The sequence below is a fragment of the Narcine bancroftii genome, chromosome 4, assembly GCF_036971445.1.
Source record: "Narcine bancroftii isolate sNarBan1 chromosome 4, sNarBan1.hap1, whole genome shotgun sequence".
NCBI lineage: Eukaryota > Metazoa > Chordata > Chondrichthyes > Torpediniformes > Narcinidae > Narcine > Narcine bancroftii.
In genome coordinates, this window is record NC_091472.1 from 313,138,895 (window position 1) to 313,151,344 (window position 12,450).

At 43.3% G+C, this 12,450-nt stretch overlaps 1 protein-coding gene across 11 annotated transcripts in view; it reads right to left on the reverse strand.

The window, feature by feature from the left end:
* Positions 1 to 110: 110 nt before the first annotated feature.
* The window catches only part of cfap65 (cilia and flagella associated protein 65), a 213,429-nt gene continuing 201,089 nt past the window's right edge, over positions 111 to 12,450 (reverse strand). For 8 of the 11 annotated variants that reach the window (XM_069935942.1, XM_069935939.1, XM_069935940.1 and 5 more), the window contains 4 exons: positions 11,872 to 12,006; positions 9,375 to 9,446; positions 4,917 to 4,988; positions 111 to 454 (listed from right to left, as the gene is read on the reverse strand). In XM_069935942.1, coding sequence (XP_069792043.1) covers positions 289 to 454; positions 4,917 to 4,988; positions 9,375 to 9,446; positions 11,872 to 12,006 — 445 coding nt within the window. In that variant the 3' untranslated portion in view covers positions 111 to 288. The other 3 variants (XM_069935945.1, XM_069935944.1, XM_069935946.1) reach the window with 3 other exon arrangements.

Genomic DNA, 12,450 nt, shown 5'->3' on the forward strand with positions numbered 1-12,450 from the left:
GGCACCCTGCTTACTAATAAATATTGGAAAGTTTAACAAAATTTAGTTATCAAATTTATCCTTTACAATGAGTGCCACTCTACCCAAGATTTATAACAGTGACAAGACTAATCTGTCCACTGGATAAATTTTAATTGTGTAGACATTTGTCCAATTCAATCCAATAAAATAATGTAAAAAATCTACAATTGTCCCAGTCTAATTTGATCTCCCTATGGTTCCTGGTTTTCCTCAATTCCCAGAGTGCTGTCTTCTTGCCGATGCATCTCTCAAGGGGAACGTTCCCACTCAGATGGTACAATTGCTGAGTGCACTAAGGTATAGTGAGGCTTGACCTTTGCTGAATCTACTGAGGTTCAGCCAACTCTTGCTTGGGATTCCACCATGGGATGCAGACACCAGTTTCAAAGCAGCAAGCGATCCTGGCCTCTTTATTTCAGGCACACTTGAAACCCTGGTGAACACGCAATGGAAAAATAAAATAAAAGTTGTCATAAAAATAAAGTTTGGATTGAAACAGATCAGCTATAATAACATTGAATGGTAGTTTAGATTCAAGGGAATGAATGACCTGCACCAGTTACGATGAGAGCTGCCCGGTTATCTTTTAACTTGTTCCCTTGCTGGTCATGTGAGCCCTGAAGGTGGGAGGTCAGAATTTGTTCCATCTCTTCCTGCACCTCGTGTGTCCCATCACCAACTCCAAATCCACTCCTAATGCCCAGTAAGGGAATGGTGAGCAGCTGGCATCCTTGAAACCATTTTAAAGACAATGTATAGGGCATCAGGCTGGTGTTCACAGTGAGCAGACACCGATCAGCCTTCTTTACCTGCAAATTGGAGGAACAACACCCCATATTCTGTCCAAGCACCCTCCAACTGGGTGGCATTAATATCAACTTCTCTGGTTCCCATTAGCCAATTTTCCCCACCCCCAATCGCCCCTTCCACATCTCCTTTCCTGTAGCTTTCACTCTCTCTTTTCCCTCTGTCTCCTTTACATCAGCTTTACATTCACAGAACCAAAACACCCCCCCCCCCCTTTATCTATCAATTCTCATCTTTCCTTTCTCATGGCCTGTTCACCAGCTCCAGTTATCACCTTATCATCTCTATTGGTCTGTACTCTTCCCCCTGCCAATTCTTTTATTTAGGCACCTGCCTGCTTTCTCTTATACCTTGAAGAAGGCTCAGGCTTGATATGTCAGTAACTTATCTTTAGCTCCAATGGATGCTGAGAATCCTATTGATTTCCTTCGGAATTTCTGGCGTTTTCACTCCGATCACAGTGCCTGCAGACTTTTCTGGCTTCTTTAACACACCATGGTCTCTTGATTCTGAATACTCATGGAGTCACAGTTTTACAGTGGACATGGGCTCTGCGGCCCAAATTATCCATGCTGATCAAGTTGCCCATTCGTGTTAGTCTGCATTACCCCCTATTCCTCTGACCCTTTCCCATCCATGTGTCTGTCTAAACATAATTTCCTGGAGGAACTCAGCAAGTCAAGAAGCGTCAATGGGAAAGAAAGAAAGGTCAACATTCCTGCCTCTGTCAGTCATGTGTCACGTCCCCATGGTTCACCAATCCTACACAGGTTCCTGTCCTGCTCCTCCCACCCTGTTCTCTTCGCACTAGCCTGAATGGCAAGCAATTGCAGCATGCCACCTTGCAGAAGGACTTGGAGGTGCTTGTGTATGAATCGCAAAAGATTGGTTTGCAGGTGCAGGTGCTAGGGAGATTGAGTTTACGGGAGTATGCTGCAACTGTACTAAGTACTGGTGAGACCACATCTGGAATACTGCACACATTTCTGGTGTCCTGACCTGTGGAAGGATGCACTGGCTTTGGAGGTGGTCCAAACGAGGTTCACCAGGTTGATGAGGAGGTTAGCCTATGAGGCGAGATTGAGTTGTCTGGGACTGTACTCACTGGAATTTAAAAGAGTGGATCTTATAGAAACATGTACAATTATGAAAGGCATTGATAAGATAGAAGCAGGTAAGTTGTTTCCATTGGTGGGGAAGACTAGAACTAGGGGATGTACCTCAAGATTCAGGGTAACAGATTTAGGATGGAGATGAGAAACTGATTTTCCCAGATAGTGGAAAATCTGTGAAATTCAAGGCCCATAGAAGCAGTGGAGACTACTTCAATGAATAAGACAAGGTTAGAAAGATTTTTATGTAGCCATAGAATTTAGAGATATGACAAAAGGCAGATGGGTGGACATGAGCCGATCATCAGATCAGCCGTGATTAAATGGTGGAGCAGGATTGATGGGCTGAATGGCCTTCTCCTGGTCTTATTATCTTATGATTTATCTCTCTCTCACTCTCTCTGCATTCCCAGTCTTAATGAAGGGCTCCAGCCCAAAATGCAAACCATTCTTGTTGTCCCATTGACACTGCTCGACCCGCTGAGTTTCTCCACCCGCTTCAGATTCCAGCACCTCTAGTCTCTATATTTCTCTCTAAATGTCTTAAATGTTGTTATTGTACCTGCCCCTATGACTTCTTCTTGTAGCTCATTCCACATACCCTCCATCCTCTATGAGGCAGTAGTTAATGTCAATATCAAACATTTCTCAGAAGTAAGTCAGGAGAACACGATCCATTGAAGGGACAGCGGTGGAGAGGGTCAAGAACTTCAAATTTCTAGGTGTCAGCATCTCTGAGGATCTGTCCTGAGTCCTCCATGTCGATGCAATCATGAAGAAGGCTTGCCAGCAGCTATACTTTGTGAGGAATTTGAGGAGATTTGGTATGTAACCAAAGACTCTTGCAAATTTCTACAGGTGTACCATGGAGAGCATTCTGACTGGTTGCATCACTGTCTGATACAGAGGTGCCAACACTCAGAACAGGAAAAGAAATTACAGAATCATGAACTTGGCCAGTGATATCACGGCACTAGTCTTCACTCCATCGAGGACCTACAAGAGGCGGTGTCTTAACAGAGCAGCCTCTATCCTCAGGGACCCCACCAGCCAGGCTGTGCCCTCTTCACATTGCTACCATCAGGAAAAAGATACGGGAGCCTGTAAACGAGCACCCAGCGGCACAAGGACAGCTTCTTCTCCTCTGCCATCAGATTCCTGAATGAACCACAGACACGACCTCCCTTGATCCTATTTTGTTGCTTTATTATTATATTTTAAATGTAATTTAATCACAATGGAGGCACTGTGGTGCAGCAACTAAACAGTGAATTTTGTGACATGATCCTAATAAATTTTAATTCTGATACTGTCCGAGAGTCCAGTGCTATTCATGCCAGCTTTTTGAATCACTGCCCCTCTCTCACATCCTCTCCTTTTCCCACAGCCCTACCATTTTCTCCCCTGGCCTTTTTCCTTCTGCAAGATAAATGTCAAAGGGGCAGATTCCATCGTAACTTTCAGCAGGGAACAAGGTATGAAAATAAAGTAGAATGATCAGTGGAGAAAGAGAAGCAGAGTGGGATTAATTGAGGAACCTTGCTGCCAAATCTCTTGAGTGTTCTTTGAACCACTCTCGTCAGCAAAGAGAGAATATTCAATCATACCCCAAAACTTGTGCCTTGTAAATGATTTCTAGGGTTTTGGCAATCACTTGCCTTGGAATATCGAGCCTTCGATTTGGTTTTGTATTTATACAGTACTTTAAATGCTGGTTCAGTTATCTGACGAATGTTGATATCTGGAATATTGATAGGGGACTTAATGCTAGAAACATTACTGGAGGTTAAAAGGAAATTATGATCCATTTTGTGGAGAAGGCATTGCCTGAGACATGCATGGCATGAATATTAATTACCAATTAGAATTCCTTCTATAAAGGTTTTTCAGGACTTGATTTATGCAACCATGTTCATTGTTTGACATGAACAAAACTGAGCAGGGTGACATCAGCTGCAAATATCCTCACCTCTGACCTTATGATGGAAGCAGGGTCATTGATCAAGCAGCTGAAAGTTTCCTGAGGAAATTCCCCAGCATTATCCCAGAGAGGAGTTGCTTGTTCCCCCACAACTAGAATTATTTTTTCTGCAATACAACTTCACCTTGTGAAGAGCATTTACTGTGATTCGAACTGAGTGCACGTCCAGGCAATGCTTGGACTGACCAAAACAGCTTGCTTTGTGGGGAATAAACTAGGAGACTTAAAACATGACAAGGAATCACAAAAATAAGTTATATCTAAAAAAACATTATTAGATAGCAAAATTTTAAGGCAATTTTGATGATCAGCAGCTCAAAATCCATAAAATAGACCAAAAAGTGTTGAGGAAGAAAATTCTTGGTTGTCCAAGAATATTCAATTCAATTTGTGGATGCTACAGAGAGAGGGCAGAGATTTGCAAGGATGCTGCCTGGATTGGAGAGCATGGCTTATGAGTTGAGTTAATTGAGTGAACTTGGTCTTGGGGCAATGGAGGATGAGGAGTGACCTGATAGATGATGAGTGGCATTGACTGTGTGGATGGACAGAAGCTTTTACCCTGGGTTTTTTTTTAAAATATTTAGACATATAGGATGGAAACAGGCCCTTCTGGCTCGCAAGCCTGTGGACACCCAATTATCCCCAATTGACCTACAACCCCCGCACATTTTGAAGAATGGGAGGAATCCAGAGCACCCAGAGGAAAGCCACAAAGACACGGGGAGAACGTAAAAACTCCTTATAGATAGCACCGGATCTGAACTGGATTCATTGGTGCTGTGACAGCCTTGCGCTAACCGCGAGGATACTAACGGTGCCGACATCTGTCAGAATAGCCCCAATCAAAGGGCCAGCACAAGAGGAATGGGCCAAATGGCTTTTTACCCCCACCTGCAATATTTGTGATTCTGTTGATTGCATCATCAATATAAGTACCTTATACGAGACTGCAAACACTATCGGTAAGTTACTTCCAAAGTAACTTCACTTACTTGGGGGTGGCGTGGTCTGGTTCGATCTTACTTTCTGAAATCTGGTGTGCACTAATTTCAACATCTTGTATACTAAATTCAGAGAAAGCTAAAGATTATTGTCAAATTTAAATAAGATATTTGAGGACATTCCTCAGATGGTTGAGAATAGACAATGTCACACTGTTCAATATCTGGCCGAGACTCCTCAATCTGAGCAACTGTTGGCGAGAGTCATTGGACATCAGCATTCCTGGCCTAAGAAAAACCCAATGGGATAATAAGAATGTTTCCAGAATTCTTGCTGAAGATGTGTTGGACCTTACCTTGAATAACTGTTAAAAGGACTGAAATTTGGATTAAAAGAACTGTCAAGTTGTCTGCTCAAGGGGCTACATCAAAGTGCTACTGAAGACTACCTGGAGAGCCATGGTCAAGGGGATCTTGAGGGTTGTGAGCAATATCAGGGATTGTTTTTGAAGGATCAGTTTGAGTCATCCTCGAAAGGAGAGAATGGAATGGTGTAAGATAGATTCTGAGTCTCAACAAGAACTGGCACATGGACCCAACATGCATGAGTCAGTTCAGGCAAATATGCAGGACATGGTTGGGTTATCAACTGTTCATCACATGTAATAGTTCTTCTGAGACCACAAGCAAGAACGTTCGCCCTTTCGGAGTTGCCTACCAACTTCAAGCTTATTGGCATCACTGTCCAAACTTCTGCATTTGTTAAACCAAAACTGTAATTAGGAAAGATTCAAGAATTATTTGATGTGTCGTTTGATTAGTTTAAAGAAGAATGCAAAACTAAAAACCCCGCATCAGTCAGATAAATGATCATGTTTGAATGTGTGGTCATTAGGGGAAAGTATGCTTCGATGAGAATCAACAGCATCCTTCCAGAATTTTTCATGTTGCAAAGAATCCATGAACAAAAAACAAGTGGAAGGAACATTATGGAATGGAATGTCTGCAGACACTGTTCTGTGGTAAAAGCTCAGCTGTCTCATGGCATCCATAGGAGGCAAAAATATACAACCGAGGTTTCGGGCTTGAGCTCTTTGTCAAGGTGTGAGCAAAAAGCATGCAGGCTCGCCTCTCTTTTTTTTTATTCAGGCGCCTGCCTGCTATTTACTCATGCTTTGAAGAAACGCTCAGATCCGAAATATAGGTGATATATCCTTACCTTCGAGGGAAGCTGCCAGTCTGGCTGAGTTCCTCCAGCATTTACTGAGTATTTTTACATCATGGAATGGCAGAGGGTTCAAAAGAAAATGATTTTGAGGGCAGAAATTGTAAGAGATTAAGAGCACAGATGATTAGACAGAAAGATTTTAAAAACAATGATCTGCTGTTATGCAAAAGGATCTAGGAGAGAAGAGATGCAAGATATTGAAAATGAAGCAGTCAACATTAGAATAGTTTCCTACCGACATTCACTGCCTTAGTCAGTGTTCATGGGTATTGGAAGGCTCCCTGTGCCAGTCAACTCTATCCCATCAATAGGTTGACTCCTACAGAGGAGAAAATTCGGGATTTTTTTTTAAATATCAGGTTAGATATTGTTGCGAATGAAATAAATGTTACCCTTTAAAACTACACCATTCTAAAACTTCACAATTGCAAATTTGGAATAGGTAAACAAGAAATAAGCAGATGCTGGGGTCTAGTGCAGTACACAAAGTGCTAAAGAAACTCAGCAGGTCACACAGCGCCAATGGGAAGCAAAAGGCAGTTAACGCCAACCACCTTTTGTCTTCCATTGAGTTTCTCCAGCATTTGTGTGTACTGATTTTGGAGCAGCACCCACAATGGGGTCAGAGGGAGCAAGGGAAACAAACTCTGACTTCCTCAAAGCATTCTTCAACCCTTTGGTGCTGATTGCGCTCTCTCTATCTCAATGCTAGTGAAGGTCTCTATCTCTGTCCATGCTACAATAGTATCCAATCTCTCTTCACCATGTAACCAGCATCACTCTCAATCATTCATCTCCCCTTCCCAGTTATCTCTCCTCGCCCCCTACCATTCTCAGCACCAAGCCCCAACCTCCAGCCACTCTGGCCATTTCTTTCTATCCAGCTCCCTGGCCCCATCTCTTTCCAGTGAGCATTTCTCCTCTCAATTGCCTCTCATAGCTTAACGTAAGCAATAGAATCAGTAGTAGGCCATTTGCAACTTCCCTCTACCAACCCCATAACCCTTGATTCTCTAACATGTATAAATTCAACAATCCTAGTCTTGTACATATTCCACAAATGAGCCTCCACATTCTTCTGGTCAATGCAGAGTAATAAGTTTGGCACAGTCTAGATGGGCCAAAGGGCCATTTTCTGTGCTGTACTGTTCTACGGTTCCATGGTTCCCACTAATTCAAAGATTTACCATCTACTCAGTAAAAGTATTTAAGTGCTGAATAGCCTACCCCTTATTTTAAGGAGGTCACCTCTGGTTTTAGACATCCTATTCAGGAGAAATATCCCCAAAGCACTCTTGTCAAGATCTTTGTACATTTCAATAATATCACTAATTTTTCTGAAATCCAGGGCTGATTCTTGGCCTTCTGCTCCACCTAATTCCTTCCTTCTTTCTCTCATCCCACCAATCAACAATCTCTGCCCTCTCCTCTCCCCTCTTGGACTTCCCTTGCCTCAGCTATGAAATCCCCAGTCCTCTGACAAGAACAGTGCATGAGAGATCTTTATTAAACACTACGCTGTTTTTAAAAAACCATCCCTTCGAAGCCACTTGACGTAACTTAGAGGAATAATATAATGAAGTCCTGCCAGATAATTTGCATATCCATTGTACCACTGCATAGAAAATGTCATCTAAAATAGTGAATTGTTTCCTCAACATGGAGCTTCTACATTAAGGAACTAGAGGTCAGGAACCACAACAATTAGTTCCATTATTCCACATGCTAATCAGTGAACAAAATATGACACAAACTTTGAATACAAATGCTCTCGTGCAATGATGTTGGCTCCATGGAGGATATCAAAGTAGGAAAGGAAAATGTGGCAGAGGGGATTTCAAAAAGTGGGAATGACAGCTGAAGGAATATACAGCAATTAAAACAGGAGGAACTCAAAAGGTCCAAATTCACAAAGCGTTCAAGATTCCTTTATTATCACGTATAAAATGTGGTGGATCCCATGGATGTAACAAAGACAGGAAAGGGTGGAGACCCTGGGGCACAAGAAACAATGGCAGGCTAGGGGTGAAGAGAGCACGGAAGACAGAACCAGGTAAGCTTCCAGGGCGCATAGGCACAGTTTTTCTACGTACTTGAGCGTACTGGGAACCAAGTGTGTAGAGGGAGCATGGGAGCTGGAGTCCCAGTGTATGAAAAAGAGTGAGGGATCAGAAGCCAGCTCATAAACAATGGGATTTCTGACTCTTCACTGCTTTCGGGTGAGTGTTCACACTGACATCCGCTTCTGTGATAGTTCCATGCACCTGTGTTCCATTCTTCAGCTCAATGGTTACAGATTCATGGCTCAACTTCATCAAAAATCCAACCAACTCCATGATTGCAGCAGTAGAAAACGGTAGAGAGAACCTGCACAGCTGAAAACCCTCATTATTTGAGGAAAAAAAAAATTTGTTAATGCGTTCTTCCAGACACTTACCATTGGGCGACCCGCGTAGTGGATGTTGAGCCTAAAGTAAAGCTGAAAAAGGGAGAAGCAGTTGGGCAGGGAAGACCCTGAGGCTGGACAAGGGGCCATGGCAGAGAGAGAGTTGGGCCAAGGCAATAATGTTCTTTTCCACTTTGTGGAGACGATTGCAGTTGATGTTGGAAAAGTGTTGTTTACTCAATGTTTTTGCATTATTTCTGTTTCTAATAAAGTCAGTTGACATTTTTTAACAAATAGGATTTCTAATGGACAGGTAGAGATTTATCAGTTGCTTCTCATTCCATGAGTAGTTATGAGGTACAAATTGAGGGCTAAAAGGCCTGTCTTAATTAAGCAGGCACAAGTCTTTCAGTGGCCTTTCTGTCCTCGGCAGTAAAATTCAGACAGATCCAAGGTAAGGTTAAGGATATAGGGCACTTGGGAGTCAGGATTTGAATCCCACCCCCCCACCCCCTTCACCCCCCCCCTCCCCACCCCCCCCCCCCCCCCCCGTCAGCCCTTCGAGTCTCAAGGGTCACTATCAGGATTGGATTAACCTTATGATTTAAATGGAGCAATGTCTTATAAATGTCTCTAAGTGAATTGAATTCTTACAGATAAATGACATAAGGAATTTTTTTGTCCTTGCTGAATAACTGATGTCTTAAGAACGTTAGGATCTGCAGAGCAAAAGTAAATCATTGTTATCAAGCTGCAAAACATCCGAGTAGCAAGGAAGCATGCTGCGACAGTTATATCAGATTCACTAAAAATCCGACAGTGAACTAAAACTGGCCCAGGCCTTGTCTGGTCAACAGCTGTGAATCAATATCGTCGGTTAACCAACACTACTTACTTGGATACATCCTGATCCACTTCTTCCTTACTAATTGAAAGCTCTTGCATACTGAAAGGCTCAATACTGTTTCTGAATTCAAATAAAACAAGTGATTACTGTGAAGCTTACATTTTTAATTAAACACTTTTTTAGACATAAAGCACTATAACAGGTCTTTCCAGCCCATGAGCTAAAATACCCCAATTATCCTTCAATCCCCGAACACTTTTGGAGGATGGGAGGAAAACGCGGGGAGAGCATATACACTCCTTAGAGACAGCAGTGGACTTGAACCTGGATCACTAGTGTTGTAATAGCCATGTGCTAAGTGAGCCAGCCAATCTTCTGATACAAGATTTCGTATGGATCCTCTCGTATGTGAGGCTTTCAACTGTACCTCAGTATATTTGACAATAATCATTTTTTTTTTGCACTGGGATTTTACTATGAATATTTATTACATATTTTATACATTTATTATTTCCTTTAATTTATTTCAAGTAGCTTACTATTTATTAGTTCTCACAGGTACTTGTTTGGCTGAAGTAAGTAAGAATTTCAGTATAAAACGTACATTGTACAAATGTCTTCCTTCTAAAATGTGGCTTCCCCTCCACCCCCATCAACTCAACCCCTACCCGCATCTCTTCCATTTCCCACTCATTTGCCCTGGTCCCCTCTGCTCCTCACCTAGTCCTCACCTACCACCCCATAAACCTCTGCATCCCACACATGATCCTCTGCAATTTCTGCCACCTACAACATGATCCCATCGCCAGACACATTTTCCCCTCTCCGCCTTTGGTAGGGACTGCTCAATCTGTGACTCCCTCATCCAGTCATCCCTTCCTATGAATCACCCCCTTGGTTCCGTCTCCTGAGGCTGGAGGAAGTGCCACACTTGCACCCACACCTCCCCCCCTCACCACCGTTCGGGGCTCTAAACAGTCCTTCCAAGTAAAGCAACAATTCACATGTATCTACGGGAGTCACCTACTGCATCGGGTGCTCCTGTTGTAGCCTTCTCTACAACTGTGAACAGGCTGGGAGATCGCTCTGCTCAGCACCTTCACTATGTCCACATCAGTGACAGGGATCTCCCAGTTAGCCAATCATTTCAATTCTGCGTCCCACTCCCACGCTGACATATCTGTCCATGGCCTCAGGTACCGTCAAACAAGGGCCACCTGTAAATCGGGGAAGCAACACCTAATATTCCGTCTCGGCACCCCCCCAGCCAAATGGCATTATTGTCGATTTCTCCGGTTTTTGCTAGTCTACTCCCTGTTCTCTCTCCCTTCCCTATCCCTCTCCTCCAGCTCTCCACCCCCTTCCCTCCCCAATCACAGAGACATCGCCCTCCCTATGTTAGCAGGCATGCCCTCCCTCCCCATTCACCTATTACCTCCTGCCTTTGGGCCTGTGCTCCTCCCCCTGCCCCTCTCCACCCCCCCTCGACCATTTTGTTTTGATGTCTGCCATATATAAAGTACACTGTTTGACCGACTGAGTTTCTCCAACATTTTGTTTTTACAATTAAAAGCGGCAAAAGTGGACACCAGACCACAGGAAAATGATTCTGGAGAACTAGCCATGGGGAAAAAAGAATTGGTGGATGACTGAAAAGGAATTTTGTGTCAATTTTCATTGTGGAAGGTACTAGTGATATTGCCAGAAATTAAAGTCAGGGAGCAGAAGTGAGTACGGTTCCTGTTACTAAGGAGAAGGTGCTTGGGATGCTGAAGGATAAGATGAAATGAAAGAGGGAGCTGAAAAGATTGTGGAATCATTAGTGATGATCTTTCAAGATTCCCTCGAGTTGGGAAAGGTTTTGGAGGACTGGGAAGTTGCAATCACTCTAATAAGGGAGGGAAAGAAAGACAGGGAATAATAGGTCGATTAGTTTGACTTCAGTGGTTGGCAAGTTCGAATTTACTATCAAGGATAAGGTTTCAGGGTACTTGAATGCACATGATAAAGTCGCTGATTTTCTTCAGGATGGATCTTGCCTGTCAATTTTTTTTAAATTAAATTTAGACATTCAGCACGGTAACAGGCAATTTCGGCCCACGAGTCTATGCTGTCCAATTTCTACCCCATTAAGCTACACCTACACCCCTAGTTCTTTTGAACAGTGGGATGAAACCAGAGCTCACGGAGAGAACGTACAAACTCCTTATAGACAGTGTGGGAATTGAACCCCGGACCAGAGCCAATCGCTGGCACTGAAATAGCATTGCGCTAACCTCAATGCCAACCGTGCCATGTAATTCCAACCTGCTGTAGTTCTTTGAGGAAGTTATGAGCTCCGCAGAGGTCGGTGTTTGTTCCGCGGCTTTTTACATTGTATCTAAATGATTTGGATGACAATCCAAAAGAGAAAAAAAATTTGATAGGTACATGGATGGGAGGGGAATGGAGAGCGATGGTCCAGGTGCAGATCAATGGGACAAGGCAGGATAATAGTTCAGCATGGACTAGAATGGCCAAAGGGCCTGTTTCATACGAGTGTTACCTGGAAATCATCGGAGGCAGGGCAATCACCCTGGGCCGAGCAGTCAGGACCACTTCCCCCCGACTGGCTTCAATCACTATATTCTGCAGGGTGTTCTCCAGAATCTGCTCCAAGAGATCGCAGAACTCGGGGAGTCTGGAAAGAGGGAAGTGGAAAAAAGGAAGTCTGCAATCAACTTGCTGCTAATAGGATTGTAGCAAGCACACATCAGACAGAGAAACAGTCAGGAGAATGGCAAGTTAGCATTTTGAACACAATGTTTAAGGTCCTTTACCATCGCCATATTTTAGCTGCACGGTGCACTGGCGAGAGGATAAACTACTGGGACCTATCAAGTCTTCTTCCACTGCATTGCTCACCATGGAGAACAACAGCAGAAGGCATATGGAAACACCACCCCTCCTCGTCACACAGATTCCTGACTGAGAAAGTCCAAGTTCAAATGTATTGTCAGAGTACATAATACATACATCACTCACAACCCTAAGATTCTTTTTCTACGTGGGCCAGGCTTCGTAACCTCTGTACTGGTAACTGTAAACTGTACTTAAAGAAAGAAGGATCTGTAAACTAACTGTG